Source organism: Melospiza melodia, chromosome 18 (assembly GCF_035770615.1).
Source record: "Melospiza melodia melodia isolate bMelMel2 chromosome 18, bMelMel2.pri, whole genome shotgun sequence".
Lineage (NCBI taxonomy): Eukaryota > Metazoa > Chordata > Aves > Passeriformes > Passerellidae > Melospiza > Melospiza melodia.
The window spans coordinates 14,621,906-14,644,735 of NC_086211.1; the positions used below are offsets into that span (position 1 = coordinate 14,621,906).

General features: G+C 48.3%; 1 protein-coding gene across 2 annotated transcripts in view; it reads left to right on the forward strand.

Annotated features, from left to right (window-relative positions):
* The window catches only part of XPO6 (exportin 6), a 65,562-nt gene that overhangs the window by 36,133 nt on the left and 6,599 nt on the right, over positions 1 to 22,830 (forward strand). The window contains exons 8-21 of one of the 2 annotated variants that reach the window (XM_063171264.1): positions 250 to 376; positions 1,414 to 1,523; positions 4,363 to 4,471; positions 6,207 to 6,299; positions 8,325 to 8,394; positions 9,989 to 10,148; positions 12,083 to 12,175; positions 13,435 to 13,579; positions 14,129 to 14,275; positions 17,091 to 17,280; positions 17,969 to 18,124; positions 19,251 to 19,365; positions 19,852 to 20,023; positions 21,618 to 21,779. In XM_063171264.1, coding sequence (XP_063027334.1) covers positions 250 to 376; positions 1,414 to 1,523; positions 4,363 to 4,471; positions 6,207 to 6,299; positions 8,325 to 8,394; positions 9,989 to 10,148; positions 12,083 to 12,175; positions 13,435 to 13,579; positions 14,129 to 14,275; positions 17,091 to 17,280; positions 17,969 to 18,124; positions 19,251 to 19,365; positions 19,852 to 20,023; positions 21,618 to 21,779 — 1,849 coding nt within the window. The remainder of the gene's footprint in view (positions 1 to 249; positions 377 to 1,413; positions 1,524 to 4,362; positions 4,472 to 6,206; positions 6,300 to 8,324; positions 8,395 to 9,988; positions 10,149 to 12,082; positions 12,176 to 13,434; positions 13,580 to 14,128; positions 14,276 to 17,090; positions 17,281 to 17,968; positions 18,125 to 19,250; positions 19,366 to 19,851; positions 20,024 to 21,617; positions 21,780 to 22,830) is intronic. The other variant, XM_063171265.1, reaches the window with a different exon arrangement.

Here is a 22,830-nt window from a genome sequence, read left to right on the forward strand (position 1 = left end):
TCTGAATATTAAAGTTGCTTTTGACTAGATTGTCTTTTCTGCTGTTTCAGGTGTTAATGGAGTGAAGGGTTGCCCATCCTGTAGGTAATTGTTGCAGGGCTTTATATTTAATTGTTCTACTGATGGTTAATTGTAACTTTGCTTGGAATGAGAAGATTTTGAGTGGCTTTTACTACTATTTCAATGCAGTTGCTTTCCCTTGGGGCACCTTGGCTGTTTTTTCTCAGTGTTTTCTCCTTTCCCTTGCAGCTACATTGAGAAGTTCACAGATTTCCTCCGGCTCTTTGTGAGCGTCCACCTGCGAAGGATCGAGTCCTACTCCCAGTTCCCTGTGGTTGAATTCCTGGCCCTGCTGTTCAAATACACTTTCCATCAGGTACAGCCCCACATCCTCATTTTTCCCAATCTGTTCTGTTATCCAGGGCCAGCTTTTTTGTCCCAGTAAACCCAAAAAAAGAGAATTTAACTGGTCTTACTGGCACTCCCCAGTGGTGCTGGGGATTTGGAGATGGCTTCATGTGCTCTTGGATTTAGAGGTCACAGGTTGCAACAACAATTGTCTGATGTTTAACTTTGCTTCTGCTTTAATTTTTTTCTAGTCTTTGCAATGGACAATGTGTGGAAAAGTCTTTCAGACTTGCTTGGTTTGTGTTTGGGGATTTTGTTCTTTGTCCTCAATCTGTGGCTTTCTTGTAGCTTTTAGTTTTTGTATTAAAGCCCCCAGGCCTTGTGGCTTTAGGTTGGTTTTACCTTGCTGTAGAAGCTGTCAGTGCAGCTCAGCCCCATTTACACAGGAACAATGACAAGGAAACAGCTTCATAATATCACAGAATCATGGAATTATTTGTGTTGGAAAGAACCTTAAAGCCCATCCAGTGCCAACCCTGCCATGGCAGGGACACCTCCCACTGTCCCAGGCTGCTCCCAGCCCTGCCCAGCCTGGCCTTGGGCACTGCCAGGGATCCAGGGGCAGCCACAGCTGCTCTGGGCACCCTGTGCCAGGGCCTGCCCACCCTCACAGGGAACAATTCCTCATTCCCAATATCCCATCCATCCCTGCCCTCTGGCAGTGGGAGCCATTCCCTGTGTCCTGTCCCTCCATCCCTTGTCCCCAGTCCCTCTCCAGCTCTCCTGGAGCCCCTTCAGGCCCTGGAAAGCTGGAAACTGGTGTAGCCAGCCATGAGATGGGTCAGCACTGAGACCAGCCTTGTAATTCCTGGTTCCTGCCCTTGTACAAAAGCTCTTGTTCATCTTTGGACAGCTCTGAATCTCTCCAGTGACATCCTAAAGCTGTTCCAGTAAGGCAAGAAGCTCTTCCCATGGGTTGAAGTGCATGTTAACTCCTGTTTTCACTGTGTGAAATCCATCTTGCCATAGCTTGTGGTACTCATTGGGAATTTTGGTGCCTTTCAGCCTACACATGAAGGTTACTTTTCTTGCTTGGACATCTGGACACTCTTCTTGGACTATCTGACCAGCAAAATCAAAAGTCGCCTGGCAGACAAGGAAGCAGTGCTCAACAGGTGAGGGCTGGGGGCTGCCAGGGTGGCACAGCTGGAATCATGGCATGGGCTGGGGTGAGGAACCTTAAAACTCATCCCATTGCACCCCTGCCATGGCAGGGACACCTTCCATTGTCCCAGGCTGCTCCAAACCCCATCCAGCCTGGCCTCAGGCACTGCCAGGGATCCAGGGGCTTCTCTGGGCACCCTGTGCCAGGGCCTGCCCACCCTCCCAGGGTGGAAGGATTTTTTCCTTCAGCAGCAAAGAGACTTTGTGGTCACCATGGAAGAGCTGTGAGAAATAAGCTACTGCTTAGAGCAGCCTCCTGTGTGGTTGAGTCCTTTCTTTTTCTAAAAGAAAAATCTAAAAGAAAATCATGTAGTATAAAAAGCATTATCCTCAATGTTTCACACTCATTCACAAGAACTCAGGCTGAGCAGGTTTGGGTAGACAAACTGGCACTTACATATGTTGTGTGTGAACCTTGCAGGCAGAGGAAGGAAGCTTTGTAGTCTAAAATAGAACTGGAGCAAATTTTAGCACAAATTAGAGGAGGAAACTACAACACAAGTTGCTTACTTAGTGTTCACTCAGCTCATACAACTAATTAATGAATTAGGAAACAAATTTTATTTAATTAGGATTTAAAACTTCCTGTTTAAATAGGGGATGTGTTTCTGAGAAATACAGATGAGACTGGAAGTCAAAAGTTGCACTTGCTTACCACTGTGTGTATTAGCTGCAACACTGGTTGGCAGCTCTTCCTTGGCAGATGCTGACCCTGAAAGGGGTGGGTTTTGTTTGAGAAGAGTCTTTTTGCTGCCACTTTAAAAATCTGGTGAATATCCTGGGGAGTTGTTTGGGTTTTTGAGGTCCATGGTTTGTGCCATGTTTAGTTCTGCTGAGTGCAGAAGGAATATTCTTTCCCTTGAGCACCCTGAATAGCAGCAGTTGTTTTTTTAAAGCCAGCCTGGCATCATAACCACAAAGAAAAGTGGAACTACTGTAGAGCAGAGCTCCTCCTTTCAGCATGGGAACTGTGGGGTTTGAATTTCTCAAGAAGTAGATTCTGGGTTGGAACTTCATGATTTGCTCCTAACATGCATGTCGTGCGTGTTGTCTTGGTGTCACCCAGCTTGTCATGGAGCAAATTGTAACAGAAAGCTGTCCCTGGGTCTGTCAGACTACAAAACCCTAAATAAAGCTTGGGAGTGCTTGGGGCTGTGCTGTTTGTCCCCAGAGGCAGCTCTGACATCTCCACGTCCCTGCACGCCCTGAGGCGTGGGAACCCTGAGCTGGGCAGCCTGGGAGTGGTGACACCACAGGGCCACTGAGGACATTTCCTGTTCTGTGCTGCAGAAACTGCATTTTGTACACAGTGCCACTTTCACCACTGCAGAAGTTGCCCAATGCAAGGTTACACCACCTTGCCCAGAGCTTGCAGCTGCCTGGCTGGTGGCACAGCTGACTGTCACATCTGACACTTGGCTTGCGTCATGCTCTGCGTCTGTTACTCCTTTTTAATGCCTGTTTTTCCAACCTGATTTTCCCTAGAAAAAAACCAGGATTTTTTAATGAGACCCCAGCTATTTTGTGAAGGAGATTTTTCAAGGAAAAAGCAGACTAACCCTGCTTGAAATCCCTGAAGTTTTGGTGTTGTGGTTGGGTGCTCTGCTGGGTTTGCAGCTTGGCATTATTTCTGTTGGCTCTCTGGTGTGCTGTGTCCCAGCCCCTTGGCTCCCAAAGGTGCAGGGACATTTCAGTGGCATGTTACAGTGCAAGCAGAAAAGGGGCTGCCTTTGTTTCAGGGGAGAAGGGCCTGAATTTCAGTGTGGAGGAGGAGACAGCAGCACAGACATCTCAGGGGTCTCTGAGGTCAGGATGACCCCAAGATGTGTTAGAAAATCTCTTTTTCCTAGCCTGGCAACCGAAGAAGGAGTCAGGATTGTTCTGTTCTGGTTCTCAAGGTTGTTTATTCTCTGTTATCTATAACATTCTTTTCTGTCCTACTGAGATCTGTCCAGCAGGTCAGTCAGTGGCACACTGATCACCCTCAGGGCAATGTTATCTTTTTATACTAAAAACTACCTGTACATTATTTACAATCATTTTCCAATACCTATCACCTATGTTAGACAGTGTGTTTCTACTCTAAACCAATCCAAAAGTGCCACCATCACCCAGAAGATGGAGGCTAAGAAGAAGGAGAAAGGACAAAGCACACCCAAATCCCTCCATCTTGGGACCCCAAGCTCCCATTCTAAAAACTCCAAAATTCTGCTTTTCACCCTGTGACAAACTAACTATCATTCTGCTTAAACTTTTGTGACTCGTAAATCCTCATATAAGGTTGGTAATTGGGTTGAAATCCAAGGCACAGGAGTCTTGGGCTCTGTGCCAAGGTCTCTGAGCCCCCTGGCAGGGGTTTGAGCCATCCAGGGCAGTCAGAGGAATTTCCTGGTGTCTGACACAGACAGGCTCAAGGCAGCAATAACTGCCCTGGTTCCCCTGTTCCTCATTCAGTGCCCAGAGCAGAGCAGCAGAGGCTGCTGAGGACAGCCCAGGCTGCAAGAGGCTCTTGGTGCCTCCTGTTTGTGGACACCTGGTGTTGTTCCTGGCAAACTGCTCCTGCTTTTCCTGTTTTGAACTCTGGGGCTGTTTCTGTTGCTGACAATCCTCCCTTTCCCCTCCAGAGGGATATGGGGTATTGCCAAGGCTGTTTCCTTACAGCTACCTTGTGACCTGAAATGAGCTGATACCTTGAATCCCGGGCTCTGCTTGCTGTAACTGCTCTGTTTTAGATTTCCCTTGCTGGAAGGGTTTTACCCAGCCCTGTGTGTCTCTCCCTGGTGGCTGCAGGTACGAAGATGCCTTGGTTCTGTTGCTGACAGAGGTGCTGAACCGGATCCAGTTCAGGTATAACCAGGCACAGCTGGAGGAGCTGGATGACGAGACCCTGGATGATGATGTAAGCTGGACAGGACAGGGCCACCTGCACTGCTGCCACCTGCACTGCTGCCACCTGCACTGCTGCCACCTGCAGTGGCTTTTCCAGAGCTTGCACTCTGGAGTATGGGCTAAACAGCTCCTTCTCCCCTCCCTTCTGTGTGGGGTGTGACAGCATTCACAGGGGTCTGAGGATGAGGGGAGAGACGAGGATCTGACTCCATATTTCAGAAGGCTTGATTTATGGTTTTATGATATATATTATATTAAAACTATACTAAAAGAATAGAAGAAAGGATTTCATCAGAAGGCTAGCTAAGAATAGAAAAAGCAATAATGAATAACAGAGTCTGAGCCAGCTGACTGTGATTGGCCATTAATCAGAAACAACCACATGAGACCAATCAAAGATCCACCTGTTGCATTCCACAGCAGCAGATAACCATGGTTTACATTTTGTTCCTGAGGTCTCTCAGCTTCTCAGGAGAAAAAAATCTAAGGAAAGGATTTGTCATAAAAGATGTCTGTGACAGTGGGGTTTGAGCTGTAAAACAGCTTTAGTTGCTTTTCACCAAAAGTCACAGTGGAGATGCAACCTTTGGCTTTAACTTGGTTCTTACTGGGGGAAAAATTTAGATCCTTGTGTTCTGATTGTCAGAGGTGTTAGATGTCCATGTCTAGACACCTTTGGAATTTAAAGTGTTTAATTCGTTTGGAATTAATTTGCTGGTCACCTGGGAATTTAAATGCTAAAATATCACTGAAGCAAAAGCTTGAAGCTGTGTCTTGTTAGCGCTTATGTTTAAGTTGATACTGATATTTCTCCTAAGTTGATACTGATAAAAATCACCTTGAAGCTGATAAATGTCAAAGTGGAGTGGTGGCCAAAGTTGGGGGGGCAGAGCCCTGGAAGAGCAGGTCAGCTGTCACATGAGGATAGGTGAAGCAGCAGAGGGAATTTTATCACAAATGGCATCAGACAGATTTTTAAATTCTGGGGTGTTGAGGGCTGGTCACATCACAGCCTCTGAGCTTGATAACAGCTCCATTTCATAAGCAAAATTAATTATTTTCTGGATTAATTTGACACTTTTGTCATCTGGATAATTAGCTGCCATACTCCTGTAAAGACCATGTTGATGTTTGGATGCCTTTCCATGGTGATAATAATGTCACAAATAAAGGTATAAATTATCTAGAGCAGTCCTGGTGAAGTTGTCCTTACGCTTCTAAAACAGGGTGGCAAATAATGATACTTGCAAAACTTCAAACTTTTTGGTATAAAACTTGAAAAGCATTTTAGTTCATTATTTAAGGACAAAATGAAGTCAGGACAGGGTGCTGTTCATTCTGTTGTTTATGTTGCTGTGTGTGTTTGTTGTTTCATTTTTACCTTCTCATATTAATAGCAGGTTTGGGCTATGATGGTAACAGGGAGCTTCTTTCTCAGTCACCTGTGTAGTTGAGCATGGAAAGAGTGTTTTACTGTTAAAATTATTGCTTAATTCACCTTTAAAGTTCTTACCACTCTTTCCCCTCCCTCCTCCTGCACTGTCCCCCCGATTTTATCAATTCTGCAATGAAAACAGAACAAATTCTACATGAAAATAAGTTCCAGTGGAGTATGCAAGTTACATTTCTCTATTATCCTGTTTGGGGGGTTGGTTTCTCCCTGCTGTCCCTCCCTTCCCAGGGGAACACAGAGCTTTGGGGACCCAGGGAAGGGCAGTGCTCACCCCATGTCCTTCTGTTTGCAGCAGCAAACGGAGTGGCAGCGGTACTTGCGCCAGAGCTTGGAGGTGGTGGCCAAAGTCATGGAGCTCCTGCCAACTCACGCCTTCTCCACACTCGTAAGTCCTGCCCCAGGCCAAAGTGCCACGTGGAATCAGCACCAACTGCTGGAGATTTTTTTTTTTTGACAGATGTCTCAGTGCCAAAAAAAAAAAAAAAAAAAATTGGAAATTTAGGGTTGGATGCAAAAGTTGCATCCAAAACTTGGCAAACTTTGCAATGAGAGATTAGAAATTGAAGAGAAAGAATTGTTTCTTTGGCTTTGTTGAATTTCCTGGTGTGTTTTGAAGAGAGTGGTTCAGTGCTAAGTCCAGCTTGGAGGACATAGAAATTCCCACCTCTCGAAGTGGCAGCAACCACTCTGGGCTGCTTATCTTGGCCTTTATCTCGCAGGCAGGGCTGTGAATTGGGCAGATAAGTGTCATTGTTAGGGCTTTAAAGAGAGTGGAATCTTTATTTTAATTAAAGGCTAGATAAAAATGCTGGAGAGAGGCCTTGGACTATTGGGAAGCAGATCTGATCTGGGTAAGTGCTTTTCTTTAGCTGCTGTCACCACCTTTGGTGGTGTAAAAGTTGTCTGGGCTTGTAGCATCCTATTAACAATTTTGAGGAGGAGATCTTGAGGATAGAAGTGTGGCCCAGAATTCAGAGCAGTCCAGGTGGGATTTTGCTGGGTGAGGAGAAAGGGAAATAATAGCAGTGAGATCTCAGCAAGTGCATTAACCCTGCTGGGAACACTGCACAGCTCAACCTCAGAACTGTATTCCCAAGGAGCAGAGAAAACTGGGCTGCTGCAGAGGCAGGAGATGCCTGACCTGAAGTGCCTTTGCAGTTGCTGTTTTTCTTGAGGCAGGGAAGCAAAGCCTGTCACTAGCAGGAGGGAACAAAGAGAGGCTGCTGTGCAGCCCTGCCGTGAGTCACTGAGGAGCAGAGCAGTGTTCAGGGAGCAGATGGATCAGATGGAGCACAGCATGTGGCTTCCTTGGAGTAGCACATCCACATGAGGAAGGCTCTGTGGTTTTTTAAACTCCCTTCAGGCAGTTATGCAGAGACACTGCACTGGTAATTAGGCACAGCATGTTGGTAGGGAGTGCTTTCCTGAGCCCTGCATTGTTCCTGCTGGGGGATTGGGGGATGTGGGAGCCTCTCCAGCAGTTCCCAGTGCTTTTCCCAGTGGCTGCAGGGCTGGTGGGTGCAGTGGTTAGTTTAGGAGGTTTAACAGTGGCAAATAATTAAAGCAGTGGAGAGCAGCTGCCATGACTCCATCCCATGCTGGGCAAGGAAAGGCTGCAGCTCCTTCTGCTGATGGACAAGAGAATTCCATCAAACCAACCACCAATTTCAGCCATTTTCCCCAGCAGAAATTAAATAGAGCTGTGCCAGGCTGGAAGGGTTGAGAAAGATGGTTTAGCTGAAGTATGAGCAGGACCTGGCATGTTTGCTGTCACAGCTGAGTGATGGAGCTGGGCTGACACTCCGCTCCCACACTGGGGTGCATGAGGACTGTGGTGTTTATTCCTTTGGCTGTTTTCCCCATGGAATATCACTGCTGCAGCCTGCAGCTTGCTGGCAGAGTGCTGCACTGCTTCCCTTCTGTACCCTGGTAGAGGCACTGAACTCAACTTTCTGGTTGCATAATATTTTGGGAGATTTTTAAGTCTCACCTTTTGAGAAGGTGACACTTGCTGGTGAGGTGGGTGAGCACAGACCTCCTGCACCTCAGACTCTGCCACTCCTCTGCTCCTTGGGCTGGGTTATGCCTCCAGCTGTGTATTCCTGCTGTGTGCCCTCACTTGCACTATCAGACTATTATCTTGTCAGGCTGATTGCTGGGGTTAGAGGCAAAGGAGAGCTGCCACAGGGAAGTGCCTTCAGGGGAGTGATCTTTGTTTTCCTGACAGCTGTCAGGACCTGGGAAGTTGTGGGATGCAGGATCAGCCCAGAGCCCATCCTGCCCTTCTTCCAAATGTCTGTGTGAAGGCACTGGGGAGAAATGAGAGCACTCTGCTCTGGCAGAGCAGTCAGTCATTGGCTGTTACTGTCTGCCAAGCCCCAGGATCACAATCAGTTCTTCTCTCTTTCAGTTTCCCGTTCTGCAGGATAACCTGGAAGTGTATCTGGGGCTCCAGCAGTTCGTGGTCACTTCAGGAACAGGTATTAACCACCTCTAACTGTGCTCCTCCCTCTTTCATCACTGTAAAACCACTCCAGACCCGCTTTGGTGTTGTTTTTTCTGTATTCCCTTGATCCAAACCTGTGTGGTGCCTCATGGCTCAGTGTTAAACTCCAGCAGCAGACAGAAATCTCATAATATGATTTATTCTTATTGGCTTGGTTCTTCCCTTGTTCTGGTATTTGAAGTGAAGATACCAGAGGTGTTAGGAGCAGGTGTGCAGCACCAAATGCTACAGCTCCTTCCTGAGAAACAAGGGAAGTAGCAGTGGTGAGATCTACCTGAGGGCAGGCTGTAGTTTAAGGAAATACTGAAATTCCCTGGTGTGACCAGGAAAGGAATCTGTCACATCTCCAATACTGCTGGACATGGCAAAATGGTGACTTGTATAGCCAGTTCTAGTAAAAAATATTCCCAGTTTTAGGATCATTTCAGCCCTAGGATAAGCAGTGTGTAGGGGTTTAGGGTTAGGGTTAGAAGCTGTCCTGGGGGCTGGAGCAGCAGCAGCTCGGTGCAGCTCTGGATTGAGCCCTGGGCGGTGGCACAGAATCCCAGAATGGGTCTGGAAGGGACAACAACTTCCCTGCTCATCCCAGAGCACGTGGTGCAGGCTTGTGTGTTTGTATTGATGGCACAACATGGAGAGGTTGGTGCTTAAAGCTTGTTTTGAGATTAGATACAGTCAGTGGAAAGAAAATCTGATTTTCTTCAAAAGGTGGTGTTGGAGAACATACTTGCTTTTTTAGTAGAAGCTCTGGAATGTTTGAGCCCAGGTGTCCACACCTGAGCAGCAGCAGGAGGATTGTGTGGGGCTGAAAAACCTCATTAGCAGATTGTTTCGTGTACCTGAGAAACATGGAAGTGCACAACACACCTCACACCAGAAGTGAAGCCACAAATTCTCTGGCCCAAATCTGCTGCTGGATCACTGGAACTGCAGCCAGCAGAGGGAGTGTGGAAAACACCTTCTCCATGTGGAAAACCACCTTCTCCATGTGGAAAACCACCTTCTCCATGAGAAAACCACCTTCTCCATGTGGAAAACCACCTTCTCCATGTGGAAAACCACCTTCTCCATGTGGAAAACCACCTTCTTCCATATGGAAAACCACCTTGCCACCTGGAAAAGTATCTTCTCCACCTGGAAAACCATCTTCTCCAGAGCAGGGAATGCTCTTGATGGTAGCAGAAAACAGCAAGGCTCCTGTTTATGGAGGAATTCACTCCATACAGAAGGAAATAAAGGTGTAAAAGGCTGAAATAGTCATTGACATCTTTATCAGCCCTTGAGGTGTTGTCAGAAGAGCTGAGCTTCCTTTCCAGAGTTCTGCAGTGCCTGGGCCAGTGCTGCCATTTGACCTGTGGCCCAGAGCTGCTTTCACAATAGAATTAGAACAAACTTGGCACTTTCTGTCACTTTGTCACCAGGTTTCCCATCCCCAGGAGCAGCAGGGATCAATCCCAGAGCCGTGGCGCTCTCCCCTTGCGCGAGCAGCGATTTCCAGCTCTGGGGGCAGCCCTTAGAGAAACTCAGCTTTGTGGCTGTGTGGCTGATGGGCTGTGGTGTCCCTGCAGGTCACAGGCTGAACATCACAGCAGAGAACGACTGCAGGAGGCTGCACTGCTCGCTGAGGGACCTGAGCTCGCTGCTGCAGGCCGTGGGCCGCCTGGCCGAGTACTTCACCGGGGACGTGTTCGCCGCCAGGTTCAACGACGCGCTCACCGTGGTGGAGAGGTGGGTGCAGCTGTGCCTGCAAGGGAGGGCACCAGGAGCAGGCTGAGAAGGGTTTATTGCTTAGAGAACAGCATCTCAAAGCTATGAGGTTTATAAGGCAGCAAGCACTTGGCCATAGTCTAAGATGGTCCCAAGTTCTTTGTGATAAACTCTAGAAAGTTTATAGATTTCTAATTCAATGGACAGTCACCTGTCTTGGTTTGGAAAGACAGGTGTCTGCTGAGGAAGGCAGGAGTCTCCCCTGAAATGGAAAGTGTAAACCCTCCCCGCCCCTCTGAATTGCTATAAATTTTAAATTAAAGGGCTCTCAGGTAAAAAATATGGGAGCAGGAAATAACTGTTCTTTAATAGGGAAGAAAATAAAAGGGTAAAATAAACAATGCAATACACTAGAACAACACTGACAGAGTCAGAACCCAACCTGACACCCTGTGGGTCAGGGTGTTAGTGGCAGTCCAATTGGAAATGTGGCTGCAGTCCCCCTGAAGTGTCGGGTGTGGTTCTGTTGGAGCAGGGATCCTGTAGAAAAGGGTGTATTCTTCCTCTGAAGATCCAGTGGAAGAAGAGGCAGCTGCTGTTCCTCTGGGGAATCCAGTGGAGAAGCCGTGCTGGTGTTCCAGAATCTCCAGATTATATCTGGGTAGCAATGCTTGGCTCCTCCCTCTGGGCTCACATCTCCCAATGGGATGCTGTAGTTCTTATCAGCCATGCAGTGACATTCAATAGCTGTTATCAGCAGGTGTCTCCCCAGAGGGAGGAGTGATTGTGGAAGAGATCAGGAAAAACTGTTCACTTGGCAAAAGACAACTGCCATACAGATGGTAATAGAATACATCTTGCCTTACAACCTGGAACATCATCACAGAGTGTATGTGGCTTTTCTGATCTGTCACCTTTACTTCTTTCTACTGCAGTGTATCCACATTATCAATGTGGATACTTTTGCCCAGTAAGGTCTGAATACATGTACACACGTGTTGTGGTGTTGTGGGTCCCAGAACGAGGTGAGAGATGAGAATTTGACTCTATGTTCTCAGAAGGCTGATTTATTACTTTATGATATTATATTATATATAATATTCTCTTTTAATATAATATTATTTTACATTATATATTATGTTTTATTAAAAGAGAATTATATACTAAAACTGTACTAAAGAAAGAGAAAGGATGCATCAGAAGGCTAAAACAAGAATGATAATAAAAACCTGTGACAGACTCAGCAAGTCCAACACAGCTGGCTGTGATTGGTCATTAAATTACCAATTCACATGCTGAGTAAACAATTCTCCAAATCACATTCCAAAGCAACAAAACAAGGAGAAGCTGAAGCTTCCCAGGAGAAGAAATCCTGCTGAAGGGATTTTTCATAAAATATCACGGTGACAATGAGGTTTATAAGGCAGCAAGCAGTTGGCCGTAGTCCAAGATGGCCCCAAGTTCTTTGTTGCAAGACAGTTTGTAACTTTCTAATCCAATAGACAGTGACCACAGAGTGTGTTTGGCTTTTCTGACTTGTCACCTTTTGATGCAGTTGGTTTGAGGGGGCTCCCCAGGTTGAACTTTGTGATCTTCAAGGCCTTTTCCAACCTCAGTGTTTCCATGATTCTTCTCTTAAATGAAAAGACCTGTGAAAGCTGAAGGGGCAGATGTTTTCTTATCCTCTCCTAGATACTTAATTAGCACATAGTTACAAATGGGAGAATTTCAGGCTTTTACACAGGTTTTGTGTTTTCATTTCTGTGCAGGAGCATCTCACTTGTCCCATTTTACCCCAAACAGCAGTAGGCTCTGAATGATTTTAAGCTAAATGATCAAAATCTCATTTGTGTATTAGCTAAATATCCACCCAGACTGGGGAAGAGCTGCACTAGCTCAGATGCTGGAGCAGATCTGTACAATCCCTTTGCTGCCATGTGTGTTTGCACCTGCAGGTTGGTGAAGGTGACGTTGTATGGATCCCAAATCAAACTGTACAACATCGAAACCGCCGTTCCCTCCGTGCTGAAACCTGACCTCATCGATGTGTGAGTGGGGCTGCACCCAACTGGGCACTCACAGGGTGGGCAAGGCTTGGAGCTGCTGCTCAGACCCCTCCTTGGCAGATCCTCTGGGAAACAGCCTCCCCAGCCCTTGGCAGCTCCCCAGGAAAGCACCTTTTCCAGCTGAGGAAAGTCAGCTGCCAGCATTATGGACCAGTCTTTGCTCTAATGGAAGTACCCAGGTTGTTTAAGGGAAAACATGTTTGTGCTGAGAAGGGAAAGTGCCCCTTAAATCAGCTCTGAGAGCAAACTGGGATTGTGCCCTGTGCTGGTGGCTGTAAAAGCAGGGTAATTAATGAGGAAATAAGTGTTACAACAGTGGTATTTTAAAGAAATGGATCCACTGTGTAATGTGTAATTTATTTATAAATCCAGTTGATGGATTTTTTGCTACCAAAGTCGGATCTGTGGCTCAGGTAAAAGAGCTTTTTCCCAGCTGAGGGTTTCAGATCTTTTTCTTCCAAAACAAACATAACCCTTGCAGCTGTGCAAGCCATTTCTGGGACAAACAGCTGCCATCCAGGCACTGCTATTCAGTGTGAAATCTTGGTGCTGCTGGTCACAGGTCACCTCCCTCTGTGACAGACTTGTAGGGACCCTCCCTTGCTGAGGCTGTGCACACAAACCTGTTCCCTGCCAGCTGGAGCTCTGTGAGCAGAATTTAAGGTTTGAACACTTGTTCTGGTTTGTAATTGCACCTTCAGCAGCTCCTTGAAGACCTCCTCTAGATTTCACCATATCACTGTAGAACTAATGGGATTTCTCCTATTAATCCCAAGTTAATGGCACTGAAATTGGTGCAGGTGATCTTGTTGTAAAGGTTTTTCTGGTTTACAATAATTGGGGAGGTGTTTTCTGTCAGCAAGGGTTCACCCTTCTCCCTGTCCCTGAAGAAACCTGTGATCCATTTTTTAATGCTTGCCTGAGAAAGCAGCACTGTCCCACATTTGGGGACCACCTCTCTGAAATTGAGGGACATCCTGACTCAACCCTCACCTGAAAGGAGTGTGATTATCAGCTGTGGTTACCCTGACTGAACCCTCACCTTGCAGAAGTGTGATTATCAGCTGTGCTTACAGTCAGGTACCAGTTGATGATAACTTGGCTTTATCAGTTCCCACCTTTGCCTTGGTGGGTCCAGAACTAAAACTAAAGCAGAGTAAGGATTTTTTACAAACCCTGCTGCCTGAAACACCTCTCCTGTGTCCTGTTGCACCGCTCACTGTGTCCCCTGGTGTCCCCAGGCACGCCCAGTCCCTGGCAGCCCTGCAGGCCTACGCTCACTGGCTGGCCCAGTTCTACAGCGAGGTGCACCGGCAGAACCCCGAGCAGTTCATCTCCCTGGTGTCCACAGCACTGGAGGCCATCACCCCCCTCATCAGCTCCAAGGTACTGCCCCCCTGGGGCTGGGGGCTGCACTCTGCTCAGCTGGGGCGGGCTGGGAGCTGGGCTGTGTCCCAGAGCCATGGGAAGTGTCGTGACAGCACTGCAGGTCAGGCTAATGCAAGCATAAGCAACTTAAAGGCTTTTAAACTCAGTCTAATGATTTTATGGCTTGAAAGCAGGAAATTCTCTCTCTCGTAGTATTAAGGGAACTAAACTATGCTCTGGTTGACTAATAAATCATAGAATTGTTTAGGAAAAGCTCTCGAAGATCAAGTCTAAACCATTTCTCCAGTACTGCCAAGGCCACCGCTAAAAATGCCACATCCACAGAGCTGTTAAATCCCTCCAGGGATGGGGACTCCACACTACCTTGAGCACCCTTTCCATGAAGAACTTTTCCCAAAATCCAATCTAAAGCTTCCCTGGCATATTTCCTCTCATCCTGTCTCTGTTCCCTGGAATCAGAGCCTGCACCCCTCCATGTCCTGGGGGCTCAGTGAGCTGATCCTGGCTGTGTGTGCTGGTGGGACTGACCACCCCTGTGTGTCTCAGGTGCAAGAGAAGCTGCTGCTGTCTGCGTGCCACCTGCTGGTGTCCCTGGCCACCACGGTGCGCCCGGTGTTCCTGATCAGCATCCCAGCTGTGCAGAAGGTGTTCAACAGGATCACTGACACCTCTGCCCAGCGCCTCCCCGACAAGGTCAGTTCACCCACAGCTGTCCCACATGCCAATGAAGGTTCTGTCCTTGGGAAGATGTGCCTCAGGTGCTGAGGGATTGTCTTGGTTTGGAGACAGGTGTGTGCTAAGGAAGGCAGGAGCCTCCCCCGAAATGGAAAATGTAAACCCCCTTCCTCCAAATTGCTCTAAATTTCAAATTAAGGGGCTCTCAGGCAACAAAAATTATGGGAGCAGGAAATAACAGTTCTTTAATAGGGAAGAAAATAAAAGAATAAACAATGCAGTAAACTAAAACAGCACTGAGTCAGAACCCAACCTGACACCCTGTGGGTCAGGGTGTTGGCAGCAGTCCCATTGGAAATGTGGCTGCAGCCCTCCTGCAGTGTCTGGGGTGGTTCTGCTGGAGCAAGGGGGATCTGTAGAGAAGGATGTATTCTTCCTCTGAAGATCCAGTGGAAGAAGAGGCAGCTGCTGTTCCTCTGGGGAATCCAGTGGAGAAGCTGTGCTGGTGCTCGAGAACTTCCAGAGTATGTCCAGTTGGGAATGCTTGGCTCCTCCCTCTGGGCTCACATCTCCCAATGGGATGCTGTAGTTCTTATCAGCCATGCACTGACATTCAATAGCTGTTATCAGCTGATATCTCCCCAGATGTGGAAGAGATAAGGAAAACTTCCCACTTAACAGAAGACAACAGCCTTACAGATGGTAAATAGAATACAATTTGCTTGACAATCCAGGACAGGGATAACCTCAAAAATCAGCAGTCTTCTCTATATTGTGGATATTCACAAATTACAGTGATATTGTATGTAATTAATGATCTATTTGGGGAAACAGTACAAGGAAAAAATACAATTGCACCTCTTAGATATGATTCTTTTCTCATTTGTTGACACCATTCCCAGTTCTGCATCATCTTCACAGTCCAGGCACGTTGATTCTGACCTACAGCAAGAGGTTTTTGTGAAAGTTGCATTTACATTGCAGAAGCAATGTAAATAATATAAATGTATTGTATTTATGACACTGAAAAGCCACAGTGCTGGGATATGGTTGTGTTGTGCTGGCAGGGAAGCACCAAGTGCTGCACAAGTGCAGAAGCTCAGCATGTAAACCAGACAAGGAATAATGAAAGTAAAATCATCTTTGTTTTTATAAGCAGCAGAGATTTACTGCTGCAGGGAAGGACTGACAGAGCTGGGAGCTGCTTCCAGACCTTAAATCCTGGAGCTTTGCTTCTCTCTGTCTTTGCAGGGCTGGTTGTTTTCATTTAGGCTCGAGTTCTGCTGTTGAATAGTGAGCACTGCTGTTGTCTTGGAGAGCCATAAAATATCACCTCACTCCAGGCTTGTGCTCTAGCAAAAATTAACTTGGGAAAAAAGTTAAAACTTTGTCTCTTTGATTAATGTTGCCCAGAGAAGTTGTGGCTGCCCCATCTCTAGAAATGTTCAAGGACAGGCTGGACTTGGAGCAGCCTGGTCTGGTGGCAGGTGTCCCTGCCTGGGACAGGGGATTGGAAGTTTGTGACCTTTAAGGTCCCTTCAACCCAAACCATTCCATTATTCAATGGTTTTGCTGTTAGTCCAACCTTGGTGCTGTCTGGGCTCTCGTAGGTGGTTTCTGCTCCCACCTCTCATTGTGGGTACAGGAGCTCAGGGTTGATACTCACCTGTGTGGGTGTTTTGGGAGCTGCAATCCATCCTCAGTGTCCAAGCAGCTCTGCAGAGCTCACCCCACACACCAGAGGTGCACAAAGCAGGGATGGAACACCATGAGCTTTGGCCTCCCTTCCCACCCAAGCCATTGCACCACTTGGCTTGGTTTGGAAAGACAGGTGTCTGCTAAGGAAGGCAGGAGCCTCCCCTGAAATGGAGAATGTAAACCCTCGCCACCCCTCTGAATTGCTATAAATTTTAAATTAAGGGGCTCTCAGGTAAAAAATATGGGAGCAGGAACTAACAATTCTTTAATAGGGAAGAAAATAAAAATATGAACAATGCAGTAAATTAAAACAACACTGACAGAGTTCACAACCTGACACCCTGTGGGTCAGGGTGTTGGCAGCAGTCCCATTGGAAATGTGGCTGCAGCCCTCCTGCAGTGTCAGGGGTGGTTCTGTTGGAGCAAGGGGGATCTGTAGAGAAGGATGTATTCTTCCTCTGAAGATCCAGTGGAAGAAGAGGCAGCTGCTGTTCCTCTGGGGAATCCAGTGGAGAAGCCGTGCTGGTGTCTCAAAACCTCTGGGCTATATCTGGGTAGCAATGCTTGGCTCCTCCCTCTGGATTATATCTGGGTAGCAATGCTTGGCTCCTGCCCCTGGATTTTATCTGGGTAGCAATGCTTGGCTCCTCCCCCTGGATTATATCTGGGTAGCAATGTTGGCTCCTCCCCCTGGATTATATCTGGGCAGCAATGCTTGGCTCCTCCCCCTGGATTATATCTGGGTAGCAATGCTTGGCTCCTCCTTCTGGATTTTATCTGGGTAGCAATGCTTGGCTCCTCCCCCTGGATTATATCTGGGTAGCAATGCTTGGCTCCTCCCTCTGGATTATATCTGGGCAGCAATGCTTGGCTCCTCCCTCTGGGCTCACATCTCCCAATGGGATGCTGTAGTTCTTATCAGCCATGCAGTGACGTTCAATAGCTGTTATCAGCAATGTCCCCTCCCAAGGGAGGAGTGATTGTGGTCACTCAGAGAGAGAGATAAGGCAAACTGCCCACTTGACAAAAGACAATCTGCCATACAGATGGTAACAGAATACATCTTGCCTTGCAATCTGGAGCACCACTCCTCCCACCCCAGGCATTCAGTGGCTGTGCTTGCTGTCCCTCCCAGGCCCAGGTGCTGGTGTGCAGGGCTCTGTCCAACGTGCTGCTGCTGCCCTGGCCCAACCTGCCCGAGAGCGAGCAGCAGTGGGCCGTGCGCTCCACCAACCACGCCAGCCTCGTGTCCGCCCTCACCCGCGACTACCGGCAGCTCAAGGCCACGGCCAGCCTGCCCCAGAGGAAGGTGCAGCTGGAGGACAGTAAGTACCAGAGCCCTGCTCACTCCTGCTGCACTGGGGAGTGTCATTAAGCTGATTTCACAGTGGTTATTTTGGCTGAGAAATTGTTTCGCATACGGGGAGGGTGGCGAAGGAGCAGGTTGGGTTTTATTTCTGTTTTTAGAGGCTTTTCTGCTCTCTACGGGGCACTCTCATCTCAGGTCACCTGTAAATTCTTCCATTAGAGTGCTGTCTTCCTGGGATCATGGTTGGGATAAAAGTTTAAATAGTAAGGATTGCATTGGGAATACTGAACAGCCTCTTGTGTAGTATTGGAAAACTGGCTGGAAGCAGCGTGGTTGTAAAAAGTGAAGGGGGAAAATAAGAATTTCTTCCTTGGGAAGTACTGGAGAGGGTTTATTTAAATAGGAGGAATTTAAATAGGAGGACAAGGGTGCAGGGAAACTGCTGAATATATATATATATATATATATATATATATATATATATATATATATATATATGTGTGTGTGTGTGTAACTGCTGCTTTGGGCCTGGTTTGCCATGATTTGGGGTTTTTTTATTGAGGATCGCTTTAAAAATCATTCTGAAATCTGCAGTGTCGCACATCATTTGTTTTAATTGCTCTGTGTGTGAGCTTAATTTCTCTTCCTCTTACCTGTGAGCAGTTTTGGCACATGCAAGAAGCATCACTCCTCTTGTTTTGCAGCCAAAGTGATCATCCACCAGACACTGAGCGTTCTGGAAGACATTGTGGAAAGTGTCTCTGGAGAATCCACCAAGTCCCGGCAGATCTGTTATCAGTCGCTGCAAGAATCCGTGCAGGTCTCACTAGCCCTCTTCCCAGCTTTCATTCATCAGTCAGGTATAACCTCAGGCCAGGGGTCATGCTGTGAGTAGCTTTCTGAGCTCCTGGTGACACCCAGAGCAGCAGCAGAGCTGTGGTGTGGCTGTGGAGTGTGTGGGGTTTCTGTGCCTGGGTGTGCTGGGAGAGCTGGGCTGAAGGGACATCCCTGCCAGCCAGGATCCAGGCAGGGTTGTCACAGTTTCAAAGAGGAGCTGGTCCTGAGCACAAAAAAAAAAAAAAAAAAGAGCTTTAAAATACCCTCTCTGGCTGTATTTACCATTAAGAGGAATAGTTGTCATCAGACTGGGTCAAATGATGTGGGATTTGGGGGTTTCTTTCACTGAGATGGAGCCAGGACTGTCACTTCACAGCCTGCTGGCCACCAGTTTGCATTTTGTATCACATCAGATGCTTCCTCCTGTTCCCCTTGGAGCTGGGTGGGATTTTATCAGTGGTGGGGGTTGAGGGGAGACAAAAGCAGTGAAATGCAGAGGATCCAAGGCAGCAGCAAAGGTGCTGTGACTCCAGGGAGCTGTTGTCTTCAGAACAGCCTCATCTATTGCTATTTATTGCCTGTGTGATGAGGGAGGAGTTGAGCAGCTCCAGCTTGGTCATCCAGTGTTTATTGGGATGGGTGAAGGATCAGCTGGGTGCTGATCAGCTCACTGCAGCACCATGTGCTCACTTCTGAGGATAGAAGGGTCTTCTCTGTTCCTGCCAAAAAAACAAGCTGGATTCTGTCTCCTCCACCCCGAGCTCTGTGGGTGTTTTGGATTTCCTGGTGTTTCCTGTTAACCCTGAATGAGCAGTGAGAGCTGGAGATGGCCCTGGAGCTGCCCCTGGGCTTTGTCCCAGCACTCTGAGCACACTGAGGCCTTGCTGGCAGGATTTTGGTTGTTCTGAGGGGCTGGGTGCTGCCTGTGCTGGTCATCCCTGGCAGGTTTTGAAAAGGGATAAACACTGCTGAAGCCCTGTAGGAACCAGCTGATGGTTTCAGTTTCTCAGACAACCCTGTTGGTAAATTCCCAAGAGTAAATGGGGTTCCCTGAATAGGAGAAGCAAACTTCAGACTTAAACATAAAAGACTTTTTGATGCACTTGGATGTTTCCTTAACATGTTCTTGTTGCTTTTCTCCTCTCTTAGATGTGACAGATGAGATGCTGAGCTTTTTCCTCACCCTGTTCCAAGGCCTGAGGGTGCAGATGGGAGTGCCTTTCACTGAGCAGATCATACAGACCTTCCTGAACATGTTCACCAGGTACTGCCCAGCCCTGGTCACTTCTTTCTTACCCTCAGGAAGGTTTATCTGAGGAGCTGCTCAGCCAGCTGGTCCCTGTCCCTAAAGGGGGCTGTTAGCAGCCTTTGTGACTTTTGTCACATCCCAGGGCCGAATCTGAGGAAAACACTTCCAAGTGTGGAGAGACCCAGTGCATGTCCATCAGTCACAGCTGCCATTGTGCAATCCCAACTCTCCCACAGACTTCCTGGCTGTGTGGGGTGCTGAACTGGACTCTCACATCCCCTCTTAGCTCCTGCCCAAGGTCTCAGAGTGTCCCCTCACTCATCTTTTCCTGGGGAGGGGGGCAGGTCTGTCAACCCTCAGTCAAACCTCCCTCCCAAGTACTGTGCCTCCATGTACTTGGCCAGTATTAAAGGAGCCTTTTAGAGGCATCACCAATTTTCCTGTGAAGCAGGTGAGCCTTTGGATCCCTGGGGATGTTCCTAATGGCTGTTTGTGTCCCAGGGAGCAGCTGGCAGAGAGCATCCTGCACGAGGGCAGCACGGGCTGCCGCGTGGTGGAGAAGTTCCTGAAGATCCTGCAGGTGGTGGTGCAGGAGCCAGGCCAGGTGTTCAAACCCTTCCTGCCCAGTGTGATCTCCCTGTGCATGGAGCAGGTCTATCCCATCATTGCAGAGGTATTCAGCTCCCAGGGCAGGGCAGGGCAGGGGAGGCATTGCTGGGGAGGTGTGATGGTGTTCACAGGGGTCCCAGGATGAGGGAGGAGACGAGAGATAAGAATGTTGACTCCATGTTTCAGAAGGCTAGATTTATTATTTTGTGATATATATTGTATTAAAACTATACTAAAAGAATAGAAGAAAGGATTTCATCAGAAGGCCAGCTAAGAATAGAAAAAAGAAAGAATGATAACAAAGGTTTGTGGCTCAGACAGACAGTCCAAGCCAGCTGACTGTGATTGGCCATTAATGAGAAACAACCACATGAGACCAATCCCAGATGCACCTGTTGCATTCCACAGCAGCAGATAATCATTGTTTACATTTTGTTCCTGAGCCTCTCAGCTTCTCAGGAGAAAAAATCCTAAGGAAAGGATTTTTTAGAAAATACCATGGCTACAGGGGGGTAGTGATGCCTTCTGGAGCTGGAACAGAGGCTAGATGGAATTAAGAGGAATGAAGATGAAGTGGATTTTTATTGAAGTGTCTTCCAAGGCCACACCCTGGCAGTAGCAGAGCTCAGGTCCTGTGTGGGCATGGGAAGAGGTGGGAGCTGTCCTGGGACTGCTTTTAAACTACCTGGAAATCCAGGTCAGGATTTGGGGGTTTGTGCCACAGCCTTTGTGTGGTTGGAATGGAGTTACCACCCCTGATACTGGGAACTGGGAATGGGAGGGATCCCAGCTCCAGACAGACAAAGGCTGGATGTGTTCCCTGCTCTGACAGGGAGGGAGAGCAGAGAAGACCCAGTGACAGTGAGGGGTGTGTGGGGAGCAGTGACAGTCAGGTGTGTCTGGGGGAGCAGCAGTTGGGACCCTCAGTGGCACTGGGAGTCTCCATCTCTCTTTGGACCCATCCTCCACAGTCATGGCTCTGCCTGAGGGGCTCCAAGATGGAAACAAAAGAGTTTGGTCACAAAATCTCACATTTTTATAAGTTTTAGTCCATTTGCATACAGGAGCCAACTGTCCAATTAATGGCTTCAAATTATGAAGTTTCATCCTCCTTGCTTGCCCAGCCTCTTCTTTTCACATTGTTCATGCTTTGGGCCTGAAGTTTGAAGAGACTGTCCTTGAGTCTCCAGCTAGAACAGGATTGTGTTGTCTTCACCACCCTGTGAAAAGATCCCAGTAACACTTAATATAAAGCTAAAAGCTGCACAGAAAAACAAAACAGAAGAACTTAAACCCCAAGGTATCAGTGGCAGCAGTGAAGCTTTGAATTTCCACAAGCTGCAAATGTGGAGGGAAAACACCCTGGGGGGGAGCAGCCAGTGGAATTGGAAACAGAGTGGGTGGAGGATTTTGTCAAGGATTTCAAGAGAAGCTAAAATTAGGGAGGAGGTCAAAGCAGGAGGTAGAGCTCAGAGTCAGGGATGTGTTTTCATCATGATCCTACAGCTGCTGGGGCTGCTGCTCCCTTAGAAGTGCTGTGATGGGTGGGTGGGGCCCAGGGGAGGGTGGGATCCCAGGGAAGGAGCCTGCCCTGAGCTCTGGGGTGGGTGGGATCCCAGGGAGGAGCCTGCCCTGAGCTCTGTCCCCTCTCCTGGCAGCGCTCATCCCCTGATGTGAAGGCAGAGCTGTTTGAGCTGCTCTTCCGGGTGCTGCACCACAACTGGAGGTACTTCTTCAAATCCAGTGTGCTGGCCAGCGTGCAGAGGGGAGTGGCAGAGGAGCAGATGGAGAATGAAGCCCAGTTCAGTGCCATCATGCAGGTAACTCACCTTTCCCAGCACTGCCCAGAGCCTGTCCTGCAGGGCAGCACTAAACAGGGAATCACAGAATCATTAAGGATGGAAAAGCCCTCTGAGATTGAGTCCACTCATTCCCCCAGCACTGCTAAGGCCACCACTAAACATGTCCCCAAGTGCCACATCCACATGGCATTTAAATCCCTGCAGGGATGGTGACCCCACCACTGCTCTGGGCAGCTGTGCCAGTGCCTGACCACCCTTTCCATGAAGGAATTTCCCAATATCCAACCTAAACCTCCCCTGGCACTTGAGGCCATTCCCTCTCCTCCTGTCCGTGTTCCCTGGGACTCCCCCAGCTGTCCCCTCCTGTCAGGAGCTGTGCAGAGCCACAAGGTCCCCCCTGAGCCTCCTTTGCTCCAGGCTGAGCCCCTTCCCAGCTCCCTCAGCCCCTCCTGGTGCTCCAGACCCTCCCCAGCTCTGTTCCCTTCCCTGGACACGCTTCAGCCCCTCAGTGTCTGTTCTTGTGAGGGTCCCACCTGGGCACATGTGGGTGATGGGTTTAGATGAGCCTGAGGGAGGTTTTGCCTCCTCAGACTGCTGAAAATGAAAGTTGCTGAGGAGCGACCCAGCTGCTGAGCTCACAAGGCACAGAGCCATGCAGGCATGAGGAAGGAATGTTAATTTTTTTGCAAGCCTCATCCTGCAATAAAAATATATTATTGCCACTGAGCCATTTAGTTCTGAGTGTTGTGATTGGCCCTGGGGAGAGCTGCCAGTGCTGGGAAGTTTTCCTGAGTGTCTTTTGTTTTCCATGGACTTAGTGAGTGCTGTACAGCAAGCCTTGATGGGGGTCAGGGGGTAACACCTGACAGGCTTTACCCTGGGGAATAGAGAATCATGGACTGGTTTGGGTTGAAGGAACCTGAAAGCTCATCCCACCCCACCCCTGCCATGGGCAGGGACACCTTCCACCATCCCAGGCTGCTCCCAGCCCTGCCCAGCCTGGCCCTGGGCACTGCCAGGGACCCAGGGGCAGCCACAGCTGCTCTGGGCACCCTGTGCCAGGGCCTGC